This window comes from Delphinapterus leucas, chromosome 5, assembly GCF_059928025.1.
Source record: "Delphinapterus leucas isolate spDelLeu-1000000601 "Yukka" chromosome 5, BTC_Dleu_Yukka2, whole genome shotgun sequence".
Classification (NCBI taxonomy): Eukaryota; Metazoa; Chordata; class Mammalia; order Artiodactyla; family Monodontidae; genus Delphinapterus; species Delphinapterus leucas.
Window position 1 is genome coordinate 43484538 of NC_143133.1, and position 27824 is coordinate 43512361.

Sequence of the window (27824 nt, forward strand, 5' to 3'; positions counted from 1 at the left end):
GAATCGTATCCCTCCCCACCAAATTCAGATGTTGAAGGCCTAGGCCCTGGCACCTCAGAATGTGACCGTATTTGGAGATGAGAGTTAACTAAGTTAAAATGAGGTCATTAGGGTGGGCCCTAATGCAGTATGACTGGTATGCTTATAAGAAGAGGAAATTTGGACACAGACAAGACACCGAGGGAAGACAACACAAAGACACAGGGAGAAGAGAGCCACCTACAAGCCAAGGAGAGAGGCCTCAGAAGAAACCAACTCTGCTGACACTTTGATCTTGGACTTTTAGCATCCAGAACTGTGAGAAAACAAATTTCTGTAGTTTAAGACACCCAGTTCATGGTACTGTTACTGCAACCCTAGCAAACTAACACACCTTTATAAGAAAGGACACATTTTATTTTTTGCAAGAATGTCTCAGAGGAAAAAAATATATATATACACACACACACACGTATGTGTATGTATACATATATGTGCCAGGTTTCTTAGTAGTTGGTCTGAGTCAGTCACCCTGTCGTCAGCACAGTCACAGTTCTGTCTGTCCCCTTGTTTTACACACAAAGGAGTGCTATAAAAGACTGAGCAAGGTCCACCTAAAGCTAGTGGTCCTTACTCTCCTGTCACCAAGAATCCTTTCCCTGTTTGCTGGTGATCTGTTGTTTACACTCCAAAGGCAGAAAATGACAGAAACCTGACATTCCCAGAAGGTATTTTGCTGTGTCCGCGTAAGTGGCTGTCTTTCTCGTGACCTTACACTGGGGATTAACACATCACTCATTCATCAGCATCTACTAAGCCGTTAATACGGGCCAAGTAAGATGCTCAGCCTGGCGGGCACAGAGCCTGGCAGGACCTCATGATGGGGTTCCTGCCCTCAGCAAGCTTATTCGCATTTTCACAGATAGAGACACCAGCATGTAGATAAAGGAGGTCAATGCAGAGGTAACGGCTGCTATGGTAGAACTAAGTATACAAGGAACAGGGGAGCCCTGAGAAAGAATGGCCAACCCAACTTTGGGAGATTTAGAAAAAGCTCCATAGAAGGAGACTCTTAATGACATCTGAGATGAGGGCTACTGACACCTGGAGAGGGTAAACTGGGAGGGGGTGGAGGGGTGGGAACAGGGGAAGGAAGCTTTCCAGAGGAGGAAGAAGTGTGAACAAGAACACCGATGAGAAAAGTAATCATGACGAAAACTGTCTCTTAAAGAATCAAACCTTCTTTTAAAGAACAGTCACCTTTCTTAGGCTTAGAGGAATGTGTATTAGTATCATGGTAAACAACAGTAACAAAAGTCTAACGGGCCTTCCCTTCACTTTTTTTTTCAATTTTTCTTTTTATTGAAGTAGAGTTGATGTACAATGTTGTGTCAATCTCTGCTGTGCAGCAAAATGACTCAGTTATACACATAGACATTTTTCATACTTTTTTTGTTGTTGTTAATTAATTAATTAATTTATTTATTTTTGGCTGCTTTTGGTTCTTGTTGCTGTGTGCAGCTTTCTCTAGTTGCAGCGAGCGGGGACTACTCTTCGTTGTGGCGCATGGGCTTCTCATTGCAGTGGCTTCTCTTGTTGCAGAGCACGGGCTCTAGGCGCGTGGGCTTCAGTAGTTGCGTCATGCGGGCTCAGTAGTTGTGGCTCGCGGGCTCTAGAGCACAGGCTCAGTAGTTGTGGTGCACGGGATTAGTTGCTCCGTGGCATGTGGGATCTTCCTGGACCAGGGCTCGAACCCGTGTCCCCTGCATTGGCAGGCGGATTCTTAACCACTGCACCACCAGGGAAGCCCTCTTTTTTCATATTCTTTTCCATTATGGTTTATCACAGTATTCTGAGTATAGTTCCCTGTGCTATACAGTAGGACCTTGTTGTTTATCCTCCCCTTCACATTTTAAACCAGCCCAGTAAACTCAGTGGGCAAGAAAAAATCTTCCCCGCACTGTGTGCTGACCACATAAAGACCACCTGGAGCTGTCAATATGACAGATCTCAATATTAAAATGGAAGGAGGGACTTCTCTGGCGGCACAGTTGTTTAAGAATCCGCCTGCCAATGCAGGGGACACGAGTTCGAGCCCTGGTCTGAGAAGATCCCACATGCCGCAGAACAACTAAGCCCGTGCGCCACAACTACTGAGCCTGCGCTCTAGAGCCCGCGAGCCACAACTACTGAGCCTGCATATCACAACTACTGAAGCCCGCACGCCTAGAGCCCATGCTCCGCAACAAGAGAAGCCACCACAATGAGAAGCAACAAAGAGTAGCCCCCGCTCGCTGCAACTAGAGGAAGCCTGCGTGCAGCAACGAAGACCCAACACAGCCAAAAATAAATTAATAAATAAAATTTTAAAAATAAAAAATAAAATGGAAGGAAAGCAAGTGGCTGTGATCTAAAGAAACTTCAGCTGGGCGGAAAGAAGGCATCCATCTATGTGAGAACATGCAATACACAAGTAAAGCAAAAGAGATGCCTTTCAGGGTTTAGAAACATGGAAAAGTGACCCAACTCCTCTTCAGGTGTTAACTTTTTTCACAAAGCACAGCATTCTCTTAAATTCTTTACAAATGAAAATGAGAAAACTTCCAAAAAAAGTAAACAAGATGTAATCCTGAAAACATTCATCCTTGAGGGAGGTAAAGAAACCCCTGCTGGGCTGAGTGTGAGCCTGGCGCCCTACTGGGCGCTGGAGGGCATCTCATTTAATTTACCTGGTGATCCAGGTGTCTGAAGGAGATGTGCCAAGAGGGACTCCTGTGTCTTCCATCCTCCAGGCGAGTGGTGAGTGCTTACTACTTAATCCCCCATCAGCTCTTGAGCTAGTGATTTTCATCCCTGCTCAGCACACGAGGAAACCACAGCTCTGGCGGCTGAACACCTGCCCAAGGCTGTGGGTCAGAGTGAAGGAACTGGCCTTCACGCCTGGGTCTGTCTGCCTCAAGGCCCTACATGTTCTCTTTGAAGCAGTTTAAGCACAGCAAAAAGATCTTACTCCCTATTTTTGCTAGGCATAGGAGTTAACATAATTTTCTTTGTGCTACCTTGTCTTTTGCCAATTTGCCTAGCGTCATAAAAAATGTAGAAATAAAAGGCATTTAATGAATCAAATTTACAAAAGGCATAAACATTTCACATATATAGATTTACTGCTAGCTTTGAAAATGTTATCTTAATAAAATTAAAAGGTTTGAGTATATATTATTAACAAGAATAATGTGTACTTTCACACCTTCAGTTAATTGGTATGGCATCTTGATAAAATAGGCAAGTACTATTTCCTCTTCATTTGGACCAAATAACCATAAAGCATTCAAGCAGTCTTAAGTAACAGCTAATGAAATCTGCCCTGAAATATACAAGGTGTGACTATAAAGCAATGAAATTGGTGTCATATGCCACCCTGTTTCCCTTTCGAGAAACACAAAAATCTCCTTTAAATGCCACTTGAAATTTCAAAATAAATACAATGTTGTGGCTAAAATCAAAGAAGCACCATGCTTCTGGAACATGCCTCTTTAAACCACGGGTGAACATCCGTCCTATCAGCTGACAGTCATGCCTTGCACACTGGACCCTTGTTGCTCTCTCACCCCATTTCCCCATTTCTCTCCTCCTCTGGTACTGCTGCTCCAGCCCCACCTCACTTTATCCATCTTGAAGAAGGTGGTATCTTACTTTAGCTGCATCTCACCTTTACGGGGGGCAGGGTGGGGGAGGCCTTATAAATATGTCATCTCTTTGAACTGGCCACTACATGAATAACAGAATGCAGAAAACCAAAGCATAATGGAGAAACTTCAAGAAGAAACCCCACACTGGAGTTTTTGGCTTGTACCTCTTTTCCATTCCGTGTTATTTTCCCGGGGATGGAAGACAAAATGCTACAGAAGGTTTTGTGTGAAAACTTTCCAGAGCTAGCTCAGTCTTTGATTTGTTCCTCCTTCTCTCTCTTAACGAAACATGTATGGCATGCTCTAATGTTCCCTGGTCTTTCTGTCTGGCGGGAGATCTTGTGTGCAAAGGCTTCAGAAGCCTTTTACGGGTACTGGGCAATACGGCCAGGCACTAGCCAGGTGCTGTGCACAGGGCCTGAGGGCCTCCGTCCATCCTCACCTCCAACCCGAGCACGCCGCCCCTGCCCCGACTCTGCAGTGAAACTCGGGAGCTTGCCCAGTTCCTGAGCAGTAGAGGCAAGGCCAGTAGGTCTGCAGAGGACATGGCTTTGAAACTGAAGCACTATTTCTACTGAAGACACCTGTCACTCAGCCTCAACCTCGCCACTGGATTTGGCTTTATACGTTTAAAAAAAAAAGATTTAACAGAAGTTTTTAATAATTGAACATCAATGTTAAAACTACAACAATTCTGTAACACTTCTGGTCAACAAAACATCACACGCTAGTGAAAATTTCCACAACCAGCTCTTACCACACTCATTTTGAACCTAACACTATTGCTCTTAATCATATGAAAAATACTAGCCTCAAAAGAAATAAACAAATAAAATGCCAGCCTGTCTCTGTGGAGAGTGGAGCAAGGTTTCTTAACCTTTTAAAAATGCTTCCTTTTTTGACAAAAATCTCCTGCCTTCCTTTTAATGCCATTTGAAATTTCAATAAATGTTATGGCCAAAATTAAAGCACAGTGATTCTGGAATATGCCTCTTTGAGTTGCACAAACCATCTTCTGGCGATTCTGAATCTACCTCCTCCACCATGACCACAAAGTAGTGTCCAGAGCTGAGGGCGGCTGCTCTGGGGTGGGAGTTGGGAAGCAGTAGTAAAACAGGAAGGGTGTTTTCTTTCCTTCCCCTGGTCTCAGTTTATAAAGCTCTGGGTCTACTTCTGTCAGAGCAGAACCCGCGTCCTGCTTAATTCTACACGGGGGTTGAAAGGTCATTTAGGAAGGACATTTTCTCCAGGGAATTCAAATCTAGTGAGCGGGACACAGACTGCAGAGTAAGGGCCGGATGAAGGATGTGCTCTGGATGCGCTGAGATCAGGTCTGAGCAGCGAGCTGGGGGCGGGGGGTGGTGGTGGTGGTGGTGAACTCGGGATGGGCACCTGGGGGAGGGAGGAACAGCGTTAGCAAAGATCTCCCACCAGGAGACAAGATGGGTACTAGCTGCCGCCAGGCACAGAAAGGAGGAACAGCATTTCAAGCAAAGACAAGAGCGTGCTCAGGTGCAACGTGAGCGGGAGGCTGTGTGGCCAGAACGTAATCATCAGATGAGAGGGTCAGGAATCTGCTCAGTTAACCACTAAGGGCACAAATCTTTATCCTGTGCTCTGGAAGTTCTCAACAAACTCACATGCGGCGATCAATTAAAAGGATGCCAAGGAGACTGGGTTATCAATAAGGAAGTTTACAGATGACTGACTTTGAAAGCAATTACTGCTTCAAGGTCATCCCTATAATAAAATAATTTTTGTTCATCTGAATTCAAAAATTCATACCCCTGGGAAGTCTACACTCTAGGAGATGGTAAACAAAGGGATTACAAGGAGCCAAGTACTTTCATGACAGGTAAAGTCACATAAACGCATGTGCGTACAGAAAACAAGGTAATTTTGATAAAAGGCTTCGTAACAGTCAACTTATGCCTGACATATTTAGCACAAGGAATACATTTCTTCGGAGGTAAATAAATATATTGAAGATTTTAATTTGTGGAAAGACTGCACATGGAAAGATCTTGAGATTTTCCTACTTCTCTTATTTTTAATCATTGTTGAATCCTGTAATATTCTAAGCACTTGGCCTATATTAACTTACTTAGTCCTTACAACAACCCTTGCTTGCGGCAGGGGCCATTACTTGGTATTTGGCAAGGACAAACAGGGCTGTGATGGACAGGGCTGGGTGTGCCCTCAGGACTCCACGGCACATTTGCGAGGTCTTAGCGGCTGCTGCAGGCTACAATCACACACCTTCTAGGCTCAAACCTGCTTTTTTTAGGGAGCGACCAGCAGCACTGCAGCAGGCTGAGAGAAGCAGCAGGAACAGTTACGAAGGAGAATACTAGTCTGAGGGAGACAGCACAGCGGCCTGATACAGCACAATGGAAAGAGAGAGGAAGAGAAAGAGTTTAGACTGTTTCCAAAGCTAACGTGACAGAAGTAAGTTACTGATCCAAAAAGATAAACATAGCCCCACAGTGGCAAGATCACAAATTGTCTTTTAAACACATCAGTGAATGGGATGGAGGCCTGAAGTCTTTGGCTGGTTGCCCTAGAACCATCTGATGGGTCCTGTGTGCCTAAGAGGTACAGGGCTGACACCAGGCCAAGGAAGCCCTGGATGCCTGGGCCATCCCCCATCACCTCCAAGACCACCCTCTGAAGTGGGCTACTCGTGCCCCCGCCAAAATGGATCTGCACTCCCACCTGCCCCACGCCAAGAAGCGTTAGGAACGGTAAGACTGTCACACAAGACACGTGGAAGCTGCTGTCACCACTGCTGCAAGCCAGGGGCGACAAGCGTCAGAGAGGCCAGGAGGAACACCAGCCAAGGCTGCTGAGATGCTGAGATGAGCAGATACCCTAGGCTTTCCGGTGTCTTAGTAGTCATGTGGTGGGACGTCTTGAGTCAGGGTGTGTCACAAGCAAGAGCTGCATCATGAGAACAATTTAGGGGGATGATTCCCCACACGTTTTCATGAAAATTAGAAACCGAGTAGGATGCCCAAAAAATCACTGCCATAAACAGATCTATGTACTCTCACAACAAAATCCCAGGACTGTTTTATTGAAATAAAGGTGAAACATTGGCTATAACTACATTTTCTTAATATACACTTACACTGTGAAACAACAAAAAGGCTTTATATATTTTCACTAAGTTCATTATTTTGAAAGGAACTTTTTGAATTATTTTTTCCTAAATGTTATTACCCCTTCCAACTCTCAAAAAAGCAGAACTAAGTTCCTCCACTAGAGATGTAAAATTTCCCTGCTGTGAACGTTTCCATTACTCCCATTTCCTCTGCCCCTCGTCAGCAAACTCATTCACACGGTCATGGACTACCCACCCTCCTGAGATGACCTAGTCCAAGTGCCTCATCTTAGACGAAGAAAGTCAAAGCCAAAGGAACACCATGATCGGGCTACTGGGCTCTTCCCTGCGGACCCGAGATGAGAAGCTAAGGTTGTTCACCTTGACCCCAAGACTTCCCTCTGTGACAGTAACCTCTCCCTTCCAATAATAACAAAGTCTATGCCCCAAACACAATATTCTATACCTATTGTATACTTATATCTTCAACCTGATGAACTCAAGTAGTTCTATTTAAGACTAAGCAGTTGAATTCAATTTCCTAAAAAAATATATTAAATAACTATAACATACAAAGCATGGTAATGATGAAATAAAAGATTGTCAAAAAACACAGAATTATAAGGTAAACTCAAAAATATATTTTCATTTTAGTTCTACCTCTTATGATATAGGCAAGGTTACATAAACATATGTAACTACAGAAAAGTAATTTTGATAAAAGGCTTCATAATAATCACATCCCACATGACATGTATTTAACACGAGGAATAAATTTCTTAAGAAGTAAAATTAATCAATTGTTTTTTTTGTTTTTTCGGTAAGTGGGCCTCTCACTGTTGTGGCCTCTCCCATTGCGGAGCACAGGCTCCGGACGCGCAGGCTCAGCGGCCATGGCTCACGGGCCCAGCTGCTCTGCGGCATGTGGGATCTTCCCGGATCGGGGCACGAACCCGTGTCCCTTGCATTGGCAGGTGGACTCTCAACGACTGTGCCACCAGGGAAGCCCTAATCAATTGATTTTAATCTGAAGAAAGAGCGTACTTATGGAGGGATCTTAAGCTCTCCCTGCTTCTCTTATTTCTAATCCATGTTGAACATTGGTATGTTTCAGAAGCAGAGCTCTGACGGGTGGATAACCCGATTATCATTCTCAATCTGTTTCTCCCTTTGTTGGAAAAGCATGATATTCACTGGCCTAGTCTCCTGTGCAGCAGGGATGGCTGTGTGACTCAGTGGCTAATAAGACACAGTGGAAGGAAGCATGCTGGGGCACCTCTGGGAAAGCTTTAAATTCTTTATAAAACGGACAGTGGAAAAGGTGGCACTGTCCATCTCCTCTTGTTTCTGATTATAATGCAGATGTAATGCCCAAGGTTGCAGCTGTCATCTTTATATTAAAAGGAGGACTGAGAGCCAATTTGCCAGTGATGGTGAAACAGAAAGATAAAAAGGACTTGAGTCCATGCTGGCCTCATTAATCTGCTGGAACAATTAAGATCTCCTTCCTCTTCACTTGTTAAAAATTTTTTCAGGGCTTCCCTGGTGGCGCAGTGGTTAAGAGTCTGCCTGCCGATGCAGGGGACGCGGGTTCGTGCCCTGGTCTGGGAAGATCCCACATGCCGCGGAGCGGCTGGGCCCGTGAGCCATGGCTGCTGAGCCTGTGCGTCTGGAGCCTGTGCTCCGCAGCGGGAGAGGCCCGCGTACCTCAAAAAAAAAAAAAAAAAAGAAAAATTTTTTCAAAAACCTTTTTGTTTAAGTCAGCATTAGGTATTCTGTTACCTATACAGCTAAAAGTATTCTTGAGACATAAATTTTAATTTCCTCCCAAAGCCAGTCTAAACTCCTTAGCCTAACCATTCAAAGTAACCTGGATCCAGCCCAACCTTCCAGTGTACCTGTCCTTTCTTGTGTGTTCCTAACAATTTCCCACCTCTGGATCTCCCTAGTACAACCACCCCTGTCCCCGCCACACAGGCTGTAAAATGTACAGAAGTGACCTTTCTCCTCATCACCTTGCCATTACCTTCATGAGTCTTATGTTTATCTCTCTACTCCCACACTGTAAGAGTGTCTGGAACACAGTGAGCACTCAAAACAAAGACAGAGGAAATTAATAAATAAATGCATGAGTGAGCTGTATCTCTCTAAATTAGTATTTAAATACATTAGGGAATTTTAGAAAATATGGAGTTGGCCAAAAAGTTCGTTCCGGTTTTTCTGTTAAGATGTTAAGGAAACGTGTAACACCTTACGGAAAAACCCGAACAAACTTTTTGGCCAACCCAATACTATGGTGAGCATTTCTTCACTACTTCCTGCAGTTTTGGATTCACTCAGATGACAAAACTAGCCCTTGGACAAGGGATGATTTTGTACATGGTGTGGGGTAAACTGTTCCTGTGGGGTCAAAATGCAGAACACACACTAGCACATGCTTCAACCAAAACATGGGCTGAAGATGAGATCTGTCTGGGCGTCTACGTGCGACGGCAGAGTGCGGCAGGAAGAGGACACGGAACTTTCATGGTACTTATACCTCAGGAGGCTGCTGATGGGATTCAGTGCTATTTCATTTCAGGTGCTCAGGACAGTGCTAAGCATCTAATCCTTATTTGATAAATGCTATTCGTTTTATTAGTAACACAGAAATGGATGCCAGCGATGGGATGTAACTGGCCAAGCCAAGTGGGGTAAGAAGCAGTGAAAATCACTCACCAGGAATTTCCTCTCTGGGAAACTGGTGATCCCCTGCCCTGGTTCCACCAGCACCTGACTAAAGCAACCATTGTCTATCCTAACTGTCAGCTCCAGCCCCGTGCCTGCTGAGGTCAGACTTGAGGGCTCAGCAGAAAATGTCAGGGTGTAAGGTATGTTATCTCTATGGCCATTAGCTAAATCCTGATGAAAGAGATAAGCTTTACCCTAAGACAGTCTGGCTAAAAAGAGGGAAGAAAACAGTTTTCCCTAAAGGCTCTTTCTGCAGGATGTCGGCAATCCAAGAGGGCTGAGAGTCAGAAAATCGTGGCCCTTGCAGGGTTAGAAAAGTCGTTTATTAGCTAGCGAAGAAGGAAGATGAAAGTATAGCAGGAGATGAAAGAGGGACACAGGAGAACCTTGAAAATCAGTCCTTTCCCAATCACTTCCTGCTGTACTCAGCCCAAGATGACAGCTACCCCTATTGCAAATGAGACTTCCACTGGAATGCAACCTGGGGACAAGAAACCTTTCAAAATTTTTCTTGTTCTCCCAGGGAAAGGCATTCCCAATTTGCTGAAGAGATTTTAAAACACTTACAGAAGGCTTACCACATAATTAACATACAGATGAGAAAACCGAGGCACACGGACAGAAGTAAATTAATCAAGGCCCCACAGTTAATAAACTGTGGAGCCAAGATTCAAGTCCAGGCAGACTGACTTTAGAGTTCATGCCCTTAACCCACGTTGCTATCCTGGCTCTCAGTTCAGGATGCACAGAAAGTACAGTTCAGCCTCCTCCTTGTAATGGAAGAGAAGAACACAGCCCCCAAAGTGGACCATGTGAGCAGTTAGCAGCAGATCTAGGACAAGAACCCAAGGGGTGTGTGTGGGCACAGGGGAAAAGGGATTGTGGAGGAAAAGAGGAAATGTTGCCCCAAAGCCAACAAAATGCTCCAAAATTTCATACACTTACCTAAGATTGAAAAGTTCAAATGTAAAAAAGTGCTAATGATTGGAAATACTATTTTAAATATGTAAGCAATTCACCTTTATTAAATGTCAAGTATAATGTGTTTATCCACTGACACAAAAAACATGGGATTTTTTTTTTACAATCACTAAACAGGTTCAGTAAGAGATACTAAGCTGACCTTTCTCTTGACTTTAAAGTATAATATGCAGTAATTACATGCTTTATAGTATTTGCAATCCCTGTAGACGCAAAGTGCTCTTTAATTATCAACTTTCTCTTCCTGCAAAGGTTAGGTGAAAATATATTAGCATTTACCCAAAAAAAACAAGAACAATAAAAAAACGAATAAGGTATTACATATTAGAATAGACAAACACAAAGGAAACCAATAAAAAATAAATTAGATTAGCGTGAATATCTAGATAGCCTCTCACCTCTCACAGTAAAAGTCTAAAGTGGGATCCCCACATATCAAATAAAGGCCTTAGAGAGAGCAGAGTGAATTCATGCTGTTTTGAGAGACATTTAAGCCTGGAATTAAACTGAAATCTAACTTTCCTCTGTGCTTCACTTAGTCTTAGAAGAAGAAATTGCTCTAAACTGAAAAAGAAGACATTCTTTCGTACATTTTAAGCAGTAAAATTGCTAGTGTTGTTCTAAGAGACTAAATGAAAATTTCCTAAATAGGCCTAAAGCTAAAAGCCTCTCTCATGGGAAACAGGATTAGAATAATTACAACTGTGCATGAGCAGTGCCCATTCAACTTTTCTGACGTTAATACGTTTTATATACATAGAAGTGAGACCTAAGTTGTAAGAAAAAATACTTACCCTTAGCACAGGCAATGAATGCAATCTGATACTTTTTCTATTCTTTAATTAAAAAGAAATAAACCCTAACTGATCAGTAACCGTATGGGTTACTCCACCTATCAGTGGTCCTGTAACCGACCACAGTTTGAAAAACAATGGTTTATACTGCAGTCCCAGAAAGACCTGCAGGGATTTCCCCCAGAAGACAATTTAATACAATAACAAACATGAAACGCTTACAAGTTTCTGTGAGAAATCTACCCAGAAACCTGTCTGTGATTTCAATGTTGCTAATAAAGAGAGAAGGATGGGTGTACTGAACCTGCCTCTGATGAGGTAACAGAATTACGAGAGGATGCTGCCATCACGCACTATTTCTGCCACAGGTGGGATGATAGAAGGGGTCAGATGGACACCTCTCCGTGTCGAACCAGCTTCCCGGGCGTGTCCATAAAGTCTGCCTGTGACTGCAGGCAAATCCCTCTATGCTCTCCCAGAGCAAAATGGGAGTCCAGACAGGTGGGCGGACGAGGCCGGCACTGTCCCAGACAAGAGTCCAAGCCGCAGAGGTCCACGCCTCCAGCAGTGTCCTCACATTTCCAGCCATGGCTTATCATTGGTAGAAAATAGTGAGCTTTGAAAAGCAGGTTAAAGTGTTTTAAGAAAGACACAAGACTTACCTTAAAAAAAATTTTTTTTTTCTCAAGCAAAAGAAACATCACCCCCTAGGTCCCTCCAGGACAAAATCTTAAAGCAACTCCAATACACAAAATAAGGTTGATGCTGCACGTGGGGAGGAGTGCTGTCGAGGGTGCCCCCCAGGCCTCCACCTCCCTCCTCACCTCCAGCCTCGGCTCCCCCACAGAACCCTAGAACTCCCCAGAAAAGCAGCAACACAATAATAGCTACGCATGTTTAATGATCCTGACCAAAGGCAACAAGCTGTTTCATTGTCTCAAAGGTCTGCTGGCTCCCTAGCTCTCTAAATCTCACCCTAATACAGAACTTTCCAAAGCTTCAGCACTGCTGCGCCACTAAGAACCTACTGAAAGCAACATCTCTCAAACCGGGCATCCTTCCTTTTCACTGTACCACACCTCTTGTTATTATAATACACTGAGAAAGCAAACCAACTAAACTCTTCTGATACCAACTCCAATAGTAAAGTGTGATTCTACAGAAGTGACTGGAACATTACAAGTTTCACGTTACTATAAAAGTACGAAAACGTGTTTCAGTATAGCTAAAGCTGAATTATTTCTTAATTCTTTCCTTCTTGCTCAGACTGGTCAACTCTATCAACGCAGACAGAAAGAGCGGCCTTGATTTCGTATCTGACTGGTCTTGATGCCCTGGGACACAATCAAGGGAGCGCCCGATGTGCAAAGATTTAGTGCTGCTATTACTATGTTTATCTTATGCTGAGATGTTTTCTGTGATGAAGGTGAAATGAATTGTCTTTTCTCTTTGAAGAAACTGTTTTTAAAAATGAGGGCTTTCTGAGAAACTGAAACCTTAAAAAAAAGGGTGCAATTAAATAATTTATATTACGCTGAATGGGAAAAAAACTGCTTCTACTAAAACAAAACTGAAGAGAACTAAAGGAATAAGTAGAGAGCAATTCCTTGAAAAAGTTATTTGGGTGGGACACAAATGGGAATACGGTAAGTTTAATAAGTTGCAAAGTTAAAAATCACTGGATCTTACACTAAAAATACACTTTTTAAGACTCTTTCTGAATGGCAATTCCTACTCCCCCAATATATTTAATTATTTATGATCACGTTATTTCCAATATTTTAAAAACGCAACTCAAGCTGTTCACAATTTTTAAATAGAATTAACATATTGACATAATTTTCAAAACGACGAGTTAAAAAAAAAAGTACCTTTTCCAATTCTCTTGGTATTCGCATACAAGTGTACACTCTTTCTCTTCTTTCTGTATACTTGGCCTCATTATGTTCAAGGAAGTACCCTCTGGTTAGTTCAGCACTGAGGAACCTCAACAATGAAAGCTCTACAGGAAAAATAAAAAATGACAAAACAAAAAGAACAGTATTTATCAAGGAATTTCCATGCTAGCTGGTGCTACAGGTAATGTATATGTAAAACAACAAGAGAATAAAACAAAGTAATCTACATTTCTGTGCCCAGAATTGAATTGCACACAAACCACCAGAAAAGATTGTTGAGAAAATTGCTGTTCTGTGTGATATAAACTGAAAAAGTCATAGGAATATAAAAGGGACGATTACTATGAGCCAGAATAGTTAGAAAAGTGTTCTGTGAGAGTCTAGTCCTGGGTCTTACAGGTGATATAGGACCTGGACTGATGGAGAGATGAAGGCAGGTAAAAAGAGTAGATACCAAGTACATACAAAATGGAGGGAGATACACACACACACACACACACACACAATCAAAAGGGAGCCAAGTCACCTAACAGGCATTGCTTCAGCCCAAGAACTATCCTGGGTGAAGTACACAGACACTGGTGCAAATTCTTCCTTGTTCAGCCTCAGAGATCCTGCAAGTATCTAAATAATGCCACTTCCCCAGGTGAAGGCTTCCCAACATGATGGTAATTATAATAAGTCATACAAAACAGAACCTCAACCCGATCTGAAAAACCTCCCTTTCCTTGGATTTGTCCACCTGTTTCCTCGGTTCCTCTGAGGCAAATTCACCCACAGTCATCTCGTCTAAGCTGAGGAAAGAAAGGCCAAAGGAGGTGGAATGCTTTCCACTTGGCTGTACCTGGAGGACTTGAGATGAGAAGTAAGGGTGTTAATGCCTGATCCCAATCTTCCCACTGGGTGACACTTCTCTGACAGCCCAGCACCTCGGTGACCTCTCAGTACCCAACTTCACAGACATCCCTACTTCTACTCTCTAGGAGGCCATCCTCTCTTCCAGAACTCAGCATACCAAAGGTTTCAAATTGTTGTCTTTGCTCTGAGCTGGCCTCGTGGTCCTTTTACCAAATACAGTATTGGTGTTCCCTCCAAAAAATGACAAAGAGAGGAGTTTGATTTCATTTACGAGTGATCGACCCTCATAGTTACGTCTTACGTGATGCTAGGATTTAAAGGTTGCAGGGATGGGGAAAAGTGTATAGTCCAAAATACCCTTGAAAAGCCCTTAGGAAGACTCAGAAGTGGACTTATTATCTCCCAGTGGGCCTAAAAACAGCTTACTTCCTCCAACACTGGGACAGATCGCTAGTTCTTTGAGCGTCAGGTGAAGTGGCTTGCTTATGTATAGAAGTTACAGCTTCCCCCCAAAAATTACACACATTTTTTTAAAATATAAGATTCATAATCCATTTGGAGAGTCAGTGATACCATGAAAGCTGTCTGAAACAGGAGACTGAAACAGATGGAGAGAAAACCCGACTTCCACCTACTGCAGCCCAGCGCAGGGGCAGGCCAAATCATCCAGTGCACCACGAGCACAGTACTCTCAGTACATTTATGGTTGAAGCCATGTACACAAGATGTAAACTTCACTGCATATATTAACAGATGTTCAGACTAAAAGGCCTTAGTATAGGGACTTCCCTGGAGGCGTAGTGGTTAAGAATCCGCCTGCCAATGCAGGGGGCACAGGTTCGAGCCCTGGTCTGGTAAGATCCCACATGCTGTGGAGCAGCTAAGCCCGTGCACCACAACTAATGAGCCTGCGCTCTACAGCCCGTGAGCCACAGCTACTGAGCCCGCGAGCTGCAACTGCTGAAGCCCGCACACCTAGAGCCTGTGCTCCGCAACAAGAGAAGCCACCGCAATGAGAAGCCTGATCACCGCTAAGAAGAGTAGCCCCCGCTCGCTGCAACTAGAGAAAGCCCGCGCGCAGCAACGAAGGCCCAACGCAGCCAAAAATAAATAAATGAAAAGAAAAAAAAAAGGCCTTAGTATAACCAAATCTGTGTAGAGTAAAATTTCTGGCTAGGAACTTTCTAATATGCTGTTGGCTGGCTAGGTCCAGGACAAGATCTACCGTCTGAAGGAGAGAAAAAGAGTCTTTCGAGCTGCAAGCAAAACAGCTAAAACGGAAAAGAAAGATCAAACAGTTATACGTGCACACAGTTCAGTTTTCCAATTAGAAAGAAAGGGATGTTTTAATTAGCTAATATCTAAAATATCAGTTCTTTCCTGTGAAAACTGGGAAGCAACAGGACATTCAGAGAGCAGAAGAAACTGCGCTTACACAAAGTTTCACTGGCGCCAGCGAGCTGAGTCATGAGCCCCAAAGGTCACTTCACCATAACTGCTGAGCGGCATCTGCCCCCAGCTTCACGTTCCTGCCTGCCACCCCCATCAGTGGCGCTCTGCTCTCGGAATCACCTTTGCTAACCTAAGTCTCTGCGGGGTGCCTCCTCCACCACCGGACCCTTAAGCATTTGCTGGTCGGTTCGGTGCTCTATTCACTACATCTGAACAAAGTACGGTTACAGTAAAATGCCAGCCATCCTTTAAGGCCATATTCTCTGATGTGTCATCAGCCACCTTCTCTTTTTCTTGTCTTTTTTTTTCCTACACATACTCTATTTGGGCCGTCTAAGGTCAAAACCATCATCTAAATCCTTAAGTCACCATACCTTCAGCTCTGACTCCTGAGCCTGAACCAATATTTCCAACTGCCACCTGGAAATCCCAAAGGCACCTTTAAACCAGCAAATCCAAACCTCACCTCTTCTCCACTAATCCCCCACCCCCCACCCCGACCTCCTGCAGCCCTGCTGTTAGCTCAGGGCTCACCAGTGATACAGAGGGTTCTACACTGGCGGCTCGGGACCAATTCTGACCATCCCCTCCCTCCTCTCCCCAAGCCCTAATGACTCTTTCTCGAAATGTTTATTAACTGTGCCCTCTTCTTTCCGGGCTCAGCCTGCATTTGGTCCTCGTCCTCTCTCTCCAGGTTACTGCAGAGGATTCCTGACCAGAGCCCTCCTTCCGATCCTTTGTCCCCTCGGTCCCACCTGGCCTGGCGCCTGTCCGTGTGCACGCAGGCCAGCCATGGAAACCCTCTGGGGCTCGTGGGACCTCCAGGTGAGGTCAACACCTCAGCAGTGGCAACACCAGAGCCTTGCAGCCTTGGCCCCTGGCTATCTTTCCAGCAGTGCCGCACAACTGCCTCCCTGAACCTCAAGGTTATGATTTTCTAGTTACATCACTTCTCACTACTGGCAAATGTGTCAGTTGGATCACACTGTTCACTGGCCTGAGAACTCCCTTCCAGCCTCCACAGGTGAACACGTGCAGAGTCACCTGCCCCGTGAAGATTTCCCAGGTTCCCCAGGCAGAACAAGTCCTCCCCCAACTCAGCTCCATGCTTCCCGGAGCCGCGGTGCATGCATTTTCTCGTCTGGTGTGCTCCTCCACCTCTGCATCCTCGGCGTGCAGCACGTAAGAGGTGCTCAACCAACGCTCGCTGAAGGAATGTGTGGATCAGAGAAGAGGAAGGGAAATCGCAATGCAGAGTGTGGCAGAAAGAAAAACAGAATCAGAAATTAGAAGCGGCGAAAGCAGAGAGCAGCAGATTCTTGGGAAGAGGGCCCGTGGCTGAGGCAGGTGTGTTCTGAGACTGGGGTGTTCGTAGCAGGGCAAGAACGCGAAGCGCCTGGTGTCTCGCTGGGCTCAGCAGCCGCCGGAGCTAAGGAGCCTCCAGTCCGTATGCATGCGAACGATGGAAAAGGTCCCCCAGCAGGTGCCTGTCCCTCCACCCCTAGGAGGACAGGGCACCGCAATGCAGTCACAGCTGGTGAGGGGCTGGGTGCATCGTCCCCAGTAAGTGCAGGAAGTTGGGGAGCGCACTAGTATCACAGTGTGTGAAGGAGATAAACAGGTTATCGTACAATTTTAAATTTTAAAAAGCAAATTAAGAGCTTCCCTGGTGGCTCAGTGGTTAAGAATCCTCCTGCCAATGCAGGGGACAAGGGTTCAAGCCCTGGTCCGGGGAAGATCCCACATGCCGCGGAGCAACTAAGCCCGTGCGCCACAACTACTGAGCTCACGTGCCGCAACTACTTAAGCCCTCGCGCCTAGAGCCCATGCTCCGCAACAAGAGAAGCCACCGCAATGAGAAGCCCGCAAACCGCAATGAAGAGTAGCCCCCGCTCGCCGCAACTAGAGGAAGCCCGGGTGCAGCAGCAAGGGCCCAACGCAGGCAAAAATAAATAAATAAATAATTAAAAAAAAAAACTCAAATTAAATTAAAAGGTTGAGACAGCTGCATGTATGGTGAGGCCACTAAAGGTGGCTGTTCTCTTGCTCTCTGTACTTCCCCTGCCCAGCCAGTGCCTGCTTCACCTACATCTTAGGCACATGAGTGATCTTCCTATATACTTGCCTCAGGCCCCAGCTAGTGACTGTTCTTATCAAAGGGGTAGTGAGGGGTGTGCCCCCTACTGGTTTCCCTGGTAACTAATGAGCCTACCTGAGGTCAATTGCCCTATAACTGGTAATCTCCCACTCTCCCTGATAGCGAAGACTGCCACCATGTCCTGCCCGCTGTCAGCCACACATTGTGGGGTGTCACTCCAGGACCCTGCTTCACGTGTGTAAGATCCCCCATCCATTAAACTACTGATGTCTCTGTTGCTGAGTCCAGGCTCTTTCTTCAGTCTTGAAGCTGGGCAAGCACAGGGCTTGTAGGCCTGCGGGGTGCAGCCCAACACTGTACCCTTGTTTACTTAGAAAATTATCCTCCATAATGGTGCCTTCCCTGGTGCCCACAAGATGACCGAGCTTCCACCGTAATAAGGGTTTTGTTATGATGCACAAAGAGAGCACAGGACTAGCAATTAGAAGAAGGAAGTTCTGGCACCAGTTCTGTCACTCATTAGTGCCGTGACCCCGCTCCACTCATAGATCTCAATTTTACAGAAGAGGAAACCAAGGCTTGGAGCAGTTTTACAACACCTGTTACCTGCTTGCCATCCACAAAGGATGTTCGAGGGACTGAGAGAGGATTTGAATGAAAGGATATGAAAAATGCAAAGCATGACACAATGCTTGAACTACTGACTAATAATTTCACATGATCTATAGTATTAACCAATTCTAGTTTGGTGGTTACCTAATGTTTATTGCTATTTCTGCAATCCTGTTTCCATGGATAAAAGGTAACACAGCAAATAAGCATCTTTAACAAACTATATAACTTAAGTAACTAATTTTCCTTAAACAAGTTATAAAATATAAACCTATGAAAGTGTTTTAACTATATAGTAAATATGAAAAAGTGTCGTGTCAGGATTTTACCTCTAGAAATGCAAGAATTTTAGTTATAAACACCAATTTTGATTTTCCATAGAAAATTTAAAAGTAAACACTTAAAAATCAAATGATAAAACATGTTTTGAGTAGACACCTCTCATAACTATGAGACAGGTTTTATAATTATGCCCAATTTATAGATGACGAAACCAAGGCACAGAGAAGTTAAGGAGGTCTCCAAGGTCACAGAGCAAGCCAAATGGTAGAGCCAGCATTCAAATCAAGCAGTCTATCCTAAAGTGTGTGCTTTTTGGCACCAGATTGTTCTATTACTGTCTCAAGTGCTTTTGTAAACAGGCCATTGTGTTCTGGAAAACTGGGTCTCCCCCCACCCACCATCTCTGTGCTCCTGTAGCATTCTGGGTTTACTTCTGTGAAGTTACACTGTTTACTAATCAGCTCCCTTACCAGCCTATGAGCTTTCTGAAAGCAAGCACCATGTATCCAGATCTTCTTCATGTCCGGCCAGCAGTGAGTTCTGAGTGTAAGGGCAGTGTTTGCCTACAGTTAACACCATACTAATGGCTGGGGAATGGTTTTTAAAGAAACATTAAAGCAATACTAACAACAACAAAAAAAGCTTCATGGGGTGAAATATTCTGAAAGCTTTCTTACCTCCTCCTCCTCCTCCTCCCCCACTCCTGGAGAACTGGCCTTACTTAAGGGGTTAGGATCCTCCCACTAGATGGCCCGAGGTAGTTTACAAAGGGCCTGCTCACACTGCTTCATGAAATTCTCACAATTCTGAGAGCTGAAGAACAGTTAACGGCATTCACATTTTGCAAATGAAGAATGTGAGGCTCACAGAGGTTCGGAGACTTGTCCAAAGTCACTGCAAAGCTAAGGGGCAAGTTGGGAATAGAACCTGGATCTCTGAACTCCAAGTCCAGCGTGCTCTCTCCCCTGGACCATAATTATCACCCATCTATCTGACAATCGTACTAGAGAAGATGATCTAGCCCTGATCTGGCTTCAACCTGTCAGAAGGAGCCGTCTGATTCACGGTGAAGAACAAGATTCTGTTGCCCCGTGGCCTGAGCTCCTAAGGCATAGGGTAGCCTTGCCGCTCTGTCTGGTCTCCCCACCTCCAATCTTTTCCTGGCCATGGATATTGTCTGCAGGATGCTACTCAATCTTCTGTTCCAAAGTATAGCTGTGTTTCAGTGCTTCTGTTTGTTGCTGCCGTTGTTTTAAACGCTGTTCTCTAGCATTCTACAGACTTACCTGAACTCACTTGTCCTGTGATACTGGGTAGAGTGCCTGGCTAATGATTTAGGAAGGCTACTACTGTTCTTTGACCTGTGGGTGCCGCTCTTCAAGAATTCTGCCAGCTAACTGAACCGTAACTTTTTCCATACCGTGGTGATATTTCATTCCTTCTTAGCAAAAGTCACTTTCATTTGTTATGCCAAACATCTTTCTTTATAGTTTAAGTGCAAATTATTTTCCAAAATAAAATAATCCAATTGTTTATTTTCTGAATACCGTTTGAACTCTTCAGATGTCAACCAATTTTAGTTCATTTATCCAGATCTCACCAAGAAGAAATATTCAGTAAAAGTCTTTTTAAAATAGAAGTATTTTACTATTTATCAACAATTATAATAGAAACGACCTTCTACATTTGAATAAGTTAGTCTTGCCAATTATGAATATTTAACACTAGGAAAATAATACCAATCATAAACCTGGATCAATTCTTCCAGATTATTTTTAATCAATATTCATCTACCACAGAATTGCCTTGTGATCCAGTATCTTAAATTGAGAAAAAGTACAGTATAAATGGTTTCTTCCTCATCCCTAAAAGAAGAAATATTGTTTAATTATCTTCTGAGAGAGCTTGTTTTAGAAATAAAAACCCAGTATAAAAAAGTATTAATTTGAAGTAATGAGTAATCATAAATATATTTACATGTTCAGTAATATGTCTAAATATATCTTTCTTAAAATACCATTGACCATCAAAAAAACTGTAAAGTAATATTGGTTAACTGCTAGGAAAATATTATGAAACATGCAAATCTCCACAGTCTTAAATAATGCAAAAATTTAATAGGCTTTACTAAAGTTACACTAAAATATTAGCTACAAGTTTATTACACAAATACAAAGGCACACCCTTGTACAAGGCCAACTAGGAATCAATGACAGCAATTCTGCTTTCCTAAGTCAAATACAGTAAAGGTTCCAGTCGAACTTTTAAGGTCCTCAAACTGTTTATAAATAATCTCATTCAGGGAAGTAAAGAATAGGTAGAATATTCATAAATTTATAGATGGAAAACAGATACAAAAAGAGTAGTGACTTTTCCCAAGGTCATAAGGTTACAAAGTAAAGGACTAAAAATGGGAACAAAATATCATTAACTTGACAGTCAATGATACAGTCTTTCCAAAGACCTCTTTCTCTTTCATGCGAGCATCCCCAAAGTGGGCTGCAAATGAGCTGCTAGGACTGAATTTTGGAGGGTAAACTAGGTGGACGGTAAACATCTTAAAAAGGTCAAGAATATTGAACCAGTCAAAGATCAAAATAAATAACTTTTCATTGCTTGTTCAGTTTACAAGTACTTGTTAAGTAAAGCAAGTGAGAATTTTCAAAGGAGAGCAATCATCTGTCAGAAGAGAAGAAGCTAATTTTACTTTATCTGCATCAGGGTTGTGTTCACTCCAAGTAAGTTCTCAGGCAGTTTTACAATTATTCTTATTTTCCTTCGTAAATGAGAAACTGATTTACTCTAGAGCATAATTTTCAGAATCACAGCCTTTAATCATCCATCAGGATAAGTTTGGGGCCATAAGGATAACTATGTAACATATTATAGAGGATCAGGACTGGTTAAATGAGAATGTATTTTAATATTCAAAATGTTAAAATTTCAAATACACAATGGGACATAGTGAATACGAACAGTTAAAACCCTTGTCCCACTCAAAATCTTTTGTGGGAGCTGCTAAAAAGGAGATCAGTTGGCTTTTCTGAGTTTTAGTCTTTCTTCCTGCCTCTGTTCATTCTCTTATGGAGGTAAAGCAAGAAGTTTAAAATGTAAAGAAAAAGAAGAGAAGCACAAGGGATGGATAACAAGTTTAAGCTCCAGAGTGACGAGCCACCACCTAAAAAGGAACAAAATGGGCCCATGGCACTGCTACAGTCAAAAACCATACTGTTCACCCATACCTTACTTCAAGTTTTTTTGTTTTACAAGCAATACCTATCCCTATGCATACTCCAATACCTGCATTATATAGGTATTGTTTCATCCTCACCAGTAGGTGATGTATTTATTTTACAACAAGTCTTCTAGTGTTAAGTCTCCAGTCACTAGAGCCAACTTAGATACTTCAGATACTATTTGGTAGTGGAGTTATGAAACAGAGCCAAATGGATTAGGCAAGCATAGAGTCTACAAAGCAATTAAACAACCGAACCAAGCCAAGCACAGATTGCCTAATTCTTAGTCAAAAGTTGACTTGCTGGGCCTAGATTCCTAAATGGGAATATGGCTATACAGAAACTCTCCCACTTAGAACTTCTACAGACCTGTGAAGTGGGGCACAAACATGGAAACATAGTAATATGTACTTTTTTTTTTTTGGCTGTGCCATGCAGCTTACAGGATCTTAGTTCCCTGACCAGGGATCAAACCTGAACAGAGAAAGCAAAAGCATGGAGTCCTAATCACTGGACCACCAGGGAAGTCCCAGTCATATGTACTTATTATCTGGTCTTATATCAAAAAGGACAGTAGAAGTTGGTCATATTTTTAAGAAGAGGAAAAAAAGAAGACAGAAGAGATGAATCTGCGGTTCTTGATGACTACTATACCCAGAGTTCAAGACAGGTGACCACATAAGGCAACGGTGGAATACACAGTGACCATTATGAGTGAGAGAATGAAACCAGGAATGACGAGTGGGATATCCATTCTTATCTATGTTAAGGTTTAAGTACTAGAACCTGAGAAAAGTCTCAGCCCATTGCCAGGCTACATATAAGTCAGAGGGAGTTCAGTGAACAAAGTGATTAGAAGAGTTTGAAAAGACAAACAAAAAGAAAGCTTACCCTTGATGTAGCTGTATATATACAAACTAATATACATAAATATTCTACAAACCTATAAACGGGCTTCCCTGGTGGCGCAGTGGTTGAGAATCTGCCTGCTAATGCAGGGGACACGGGTTCGAGCCCTGGTCTGGGAGGATCCCACATGCCGCGGAGCAACTAGGCCCGTGAGCCACAACTACTGAGCCTGTGCTCCGCAACAAGAGAGGCCGCGATAGTGAGAGGCCCGCGCACCGCGATGAAGAATGGCCCTCGCTTGCCGCAACTAGAGAAAGCCCTCGCACAGAAACGAAGACCCAACACAGCAAAAATAAATAAATTAATTAATAAACTTCTACCCCCAACATAAAAAAAAAAACTATCAATGAACACAGACAGGTATAAAATAAAAACAGGAACCTCAAACATTACGTTTTGAATTATTTTACTTGGATTCAGAGGGTTGGGATAATCACCTAATCTGTATATTCATTTACGGGACCGTAGATGGTTAGGGCAGGCCAACAAACGTCTAATTTATAAGAGTCCTAAATTCCTTGGGAGAAATGATAACGGGGACTTTGGAACTAACTGATGGTTCACGCCACCAAGACACTAAAATTATGACTTTCAAAAGGAAAGACAGGGCTTCCCTGGTGGCGCAGTGGTTGAGAGTCCGCCTGCCGATGCAGGGGATACGGGTTCGTGCCCTGGTCCGGGAAGATCCCACATGCCGCGGAGCGGCTGTGCCCGTGAGCCATGACCGCTGAGCCTGTGCGTCCGGAGCCTGTGCTCCGCAACGGGAGAGGCCACAACAGTGAGAGGCCCGCGTACCGCAAAAAAAAAAAAAAAAGTAAAGACAAAGGTTGCCCTGAATTGGCAGGGGACGGGGGGAAGACTAGAGTATCAGAGGCAGCACCAGAATATAAAAAATGGACATGTAACACCTTAAGTGCAAGCACCTAGGCTTGGAAGACATTTGATTCGGGAAGAAATATTTCTCACATGACACTAGGTGGTGCCACTCCAAGGCCCTCTGGCCCAGGGCAGCCCCTAGGTAAGAGTTTTCTAAATTCCGGACAGGAGAGGAAGGAAAGGATGCTGAGCAGTGGAAGGGAGCAATGCTGCAGGGTTAGGATGAATGCAGAAGCCACTTAGCAGCCCAGGGCATTTCAGAGTGACTGAAAGAATTCTAATCTCCAGCGAGGATGCCCTGACCAGTGCGGCATCAGAGTTGGAGAGTGGGCACTGGCAAGGGCAAGAGCTGTGTAACTAGCGGAGAAGAGACAGACACCCGGGGGAAAGGACAAAGGGCCCATGTGCAGGCCCAGACACAACAACGCTGGCTGGTGACTCCAGCTGAAATACTCCTGGGATTCTCACCTAAGTCCTCATCCCCAAGAGCTGCCACGGTCATCTCTCCTCAACATAACGTTCAGAATTGGGGAAACAATGACTACCCCAAAGACTAAAGCCGGAAGTGTGTCCCCGATAACGACTCCCTGCAACTCTGGGTTAAAAGTCCGGCTTCAAACATGTTAAGTAAACCACGCTCCCTAACCCATGATGATGAAGAATGCACAGGCGGCGTGAAGTCAATGGAAGTCCACAGTACCAGGTATCCAGACCCATGACCAGCAGGGCCACGGAAGGGGTGTTAAGGGTTACTCCAGAAGCCCAACATCTATGATCATCAAAAGGCACCTGACAACTTCATTTTTTGTGCATGCAAACAATAACAAAGGCTTTTATAATGTTGGCTTTCCTAAAACTCATAAATATTTCAAAGAAATTATAGTGAAACCTGGCTACATTTTTTTATATTTGCACCAGAGTGCTTTTAATTTTGAAGTCCAAGTAAGTAAACAGACAGCTAAGAGATTTAATACTTTGTCTTACTTAGATCTGACCAATTTAGAAAGTAAATACTCTCCCAAGCAAGTGTTTAACTGACAACTTAGAGTTGAGAATTTCTAAGTGGTTCATTGAAAAAGACAAAACAAGGCACAATCTGTACTTAATTTTTCAAAGATAAACACCTCTTCAAAGTCTAACCTACGTCTACTTCTGATAACTAGCAAATCAATCAGGATCTTACCTGATCAGCCTTAAGTTAGCATTTAAGTACTCCCACATCTTCAATACACGACTGCAATCAATGATGCAGTAAGCCTTAGTACTTAAACATTTATTTGCATGAACTGCAGGAAATAACGGCTAATGCAGCTCCTATTGTGTACCAGAAGCAAATTTTTAGTTGGAAGAAATTAATGTAGTTATGGGTCTGTTCCTGCTCAAAACTTAGAATTATTTAAGAATTAAAATGCTGTTACCACCCTATATTCAATGAAACATACATCTCAGTCTTCCCCTTTTTTAAGCTTAATACACAACTGCAATATGAATACAAATGCAACTTTTAAAAACTCTCTAAAAATAAGAATAAATTCCTATAGCTTAAAGAAACAACATTTTAACAATATGCTTAAAACCGGTCATTGAAAGTAGGATCCACAAGTGCATCTTACGCAGCCTTTTTCTTTTTTTTCAAAGTGGCTTAAGTTTCGGTTTAGGAAAAGTTCACAGGTAACATTTGCAGGAGTGCTAAATATTTATGTCCTGAGCAAAATGACTGAACTTTACGGTCATTATTACCACCTTGTTATCTGCAGCAGAAGAACACAAATTTAGAGGGCAAGTTAACAGATTTCGATGACTCAAGTTCGTTTAAAACACAGAACAAAAGTCACCTTGGCACAAAGATAATGAAATCAGTCTTGCGTTTCTCAGTTCTGGGCTCCCTGAGACGTGGGGAGATGCTCGCCAACGTTATCGAGGCGTGAGGATACCAGGCGTTCTGTTTTGTTTTGAAAGACCTTTCAAAAGCAGGAAAGTGAGTGGGGACGAACTCCCCGGGCCGCAGCCCTCTCTCTCGGACGCACCTACCTGGCTGGGCGTTTGCCGCCGGGGCCTCGGCGCTGCGCGCGGACCCGCCCGAGGAGCTGTCAGCGGCCGCGGAGCCTCGGGAGCTGCGGCGGCTCCGCGCGCCCACACCACGGCGGCCCCGGAGGCAGCGGCGACCCCGGAGCTCGCAGCCGGCAGTCCCACGGCGCCCCCCGCCGCCCTCCGCTCCCTCGCCGCGGCCTAGCGCCGCCCGCCCGCCCTTCTCACCTGCGCGGCTGCGGCGCCGCTCCCGCCGGCGGTCGCTCTCGTAGAAGCCCAGTGTCTCCGTGTGCTGAGGCGCCGGCGGGGGCCCGTGACCGCCGCCGCCCGGCTGCTCCGCCTCTCCGCGGCCTTCCCTCTCCGGGATGTCGGCGCCGCCGCCGCCGCCTTCTCTCTGGGCGGTCGCGTCGCCGACGCCCGCCATGTTCCGAGCACAGCAAACCTTCCCCACCGCCTCCCTGCAGCCTCCCGCCCGGCCTCCGCCTCCGGCCGGCCCCCTTCCCGCCTCGCCCCGCCCCTCGGTGGAGCCCGGGCCGCCGCTGCCACCACTATCCGCGGTCCGCCGGCCGGCGCGCGCCATTAGCGTCAGCTGCGCGTGAGAGGCCGCAGCCGTCACGGCCGCCGCCATCTTCTTCCTGCCGTCGCCGTAGCGCGCGCTGGCTTCCCGCGCCGTGCTGGGCTCGGCCGTCTTGGACCCAGCGGCGGGCTCCATGCAGCCGCGTCGCGCGGCCGGGGAGAGCGAGCGCCTCCGGGGCTCGGGTCGGGGTCCCGGCGGGAGCGGGGCAAGAGCGGAGGCGGCGGCGGCCGGAGGGTTGGCCGAGGCGCCCCGGGGCGGCTGCCGCTGCGCCTGCTGCCCGCTGTCTGCGAGGTGGCCGGCCGCTCGCCCGGGGCCCGTTTTGCAGGCTCGGTGCCCGGAGTGCGCCGGCGCCGCCCGCCCGGTCTTGGCACAGCTCGCGTGGCCGCGGCGCTGAGGGCCCGGCTCCAGATCCCCGACCCCCGCGGGGCCCGGCCCCATAGGTCCGCTCTCTGGGCTCCATCTCCTCTGCATAGTTATGATCACCTGTCACATTCCCTGGCCTCTAGGTTTTTGTTGACAGTTTCCAAAACACTTGGGCAAGGAGGAGCCCGGAGATGCTACCCAACATGTGGGGGCGCGGAGGAGAAGCGATGGGCTCAGGGACTCAGCCCGAGGAGCAGTGTGCTGTATACGTTTTCCGCGCCCGCGGACAAACTAGATTGTCTTTCGGCATTAGGGTTCGGATACAGCTCTTGGCCGCCGTGGTGCCCTTGCTCCATCACCTGGGCGACCTCTTTACTTGGGGTGACTGTCCTTTGCAGCTCAGGCGTGTGACTCCGCACCGAGGGCGGTGCCGAGACCACCTACGCCGCAGGGCTCCTGGAAGTGAAGATGCCCGGGGCTCGGGGAAGGGGCCGGGCACTCCATTTAGGGGGACCGTGACAGATCGAGTTCTCTTCTGCCAACTTCACCTGTACCTCTGGTACCCTTTTGATTCGAAAACGGAAAACTGTAATTTTTCCCTTAGCATTAAGCTGTCTGGAAATTACCCTAGACCTAAACTTGAGAGCCAGATATAAACGGGTGTGAATAGAGCAAAGTCGACCTCGTGTTGATTCACCAAAGACCTTGAGTGTTCTGTTGTCACTAGTGAGTACCTACCTGGTTGCAGACTCACAGTGGGCTATTTTGGGCACCGTGCTGAGGGCAGCCGCCTAACAGTATAACAGCAGGGTAAGAGACGGGCGAGCGACCAAGATGGACCAAAAAGGCCCCGTAGCTGGGAACTGACCCTCGGCCGCCAGGGAAAGGAGGAACTGATGCCTTTGGAACATCCTTATTCCCTTCATAAAACGGAACAGTTCAGAGGATGACATTTCTAAACATTCCTGTGACCATGAAATTTTCTGTTTTGGTTATATTTGGTCAAAACTGAGTCTTAATTAATCAAAAACAAGTGCTCTGGTCAAATCTTCAGAATCATTTTGAAAATCAAAAGGTACTGAAAATTGTATAGCCTCTAAGATTCCTTTACAGCTCAAATTCTATTATTCTCTGATCTTTTATAGTGTAAAACCATCCCATTCTATTATGCACTGATTGTGAAGGAGGAAGTAGGCTTTTATTGCTTGTTTATGTCAGTTCCCAAGTGCTGTCTCACCACATTTATTGGCTTATGGCCCCTGCTTTTAACTCAACAGGAGCTGGAAGGGAAGGAATCTAAAATTCTGTTTCCTAAGGCAGCCAGTTGTAAGAATGGATTTCTCTCATTTTCTGTAATAG

General features: G+C 45.0%; 1 protein-coding gene across 1 annotated transcript in view; it reads right to left on the reverse strand.

The window, feature by feature from the left end:
• The window catches only part of TAPT1 (transmembrane anterior posterior transformation 1), a 64386-nt gene extending 37798 nt beyond the window's left edge, over window positions 1–26588 (reverse strand). The window contains exons 1-2 of the mRNA XM_022566943.3: window positions 25754–26588; window positions 13148–13278 (exon numbers count right to left, since the gene is read on the reverse strand). Coding sequence (XP_022422651.2) covers window positions 13148–13278; window positions 25754–26573 — 951 coding nt within the window. The 5' untranslated portion in view covers window positions 26574–26588. The remainder of the gene's footprint in view (window positions 1–13147; window positions 13279–25753) is intronic.
• Window positions 26589–27824: the final 1236 nt, after the last annotated feature.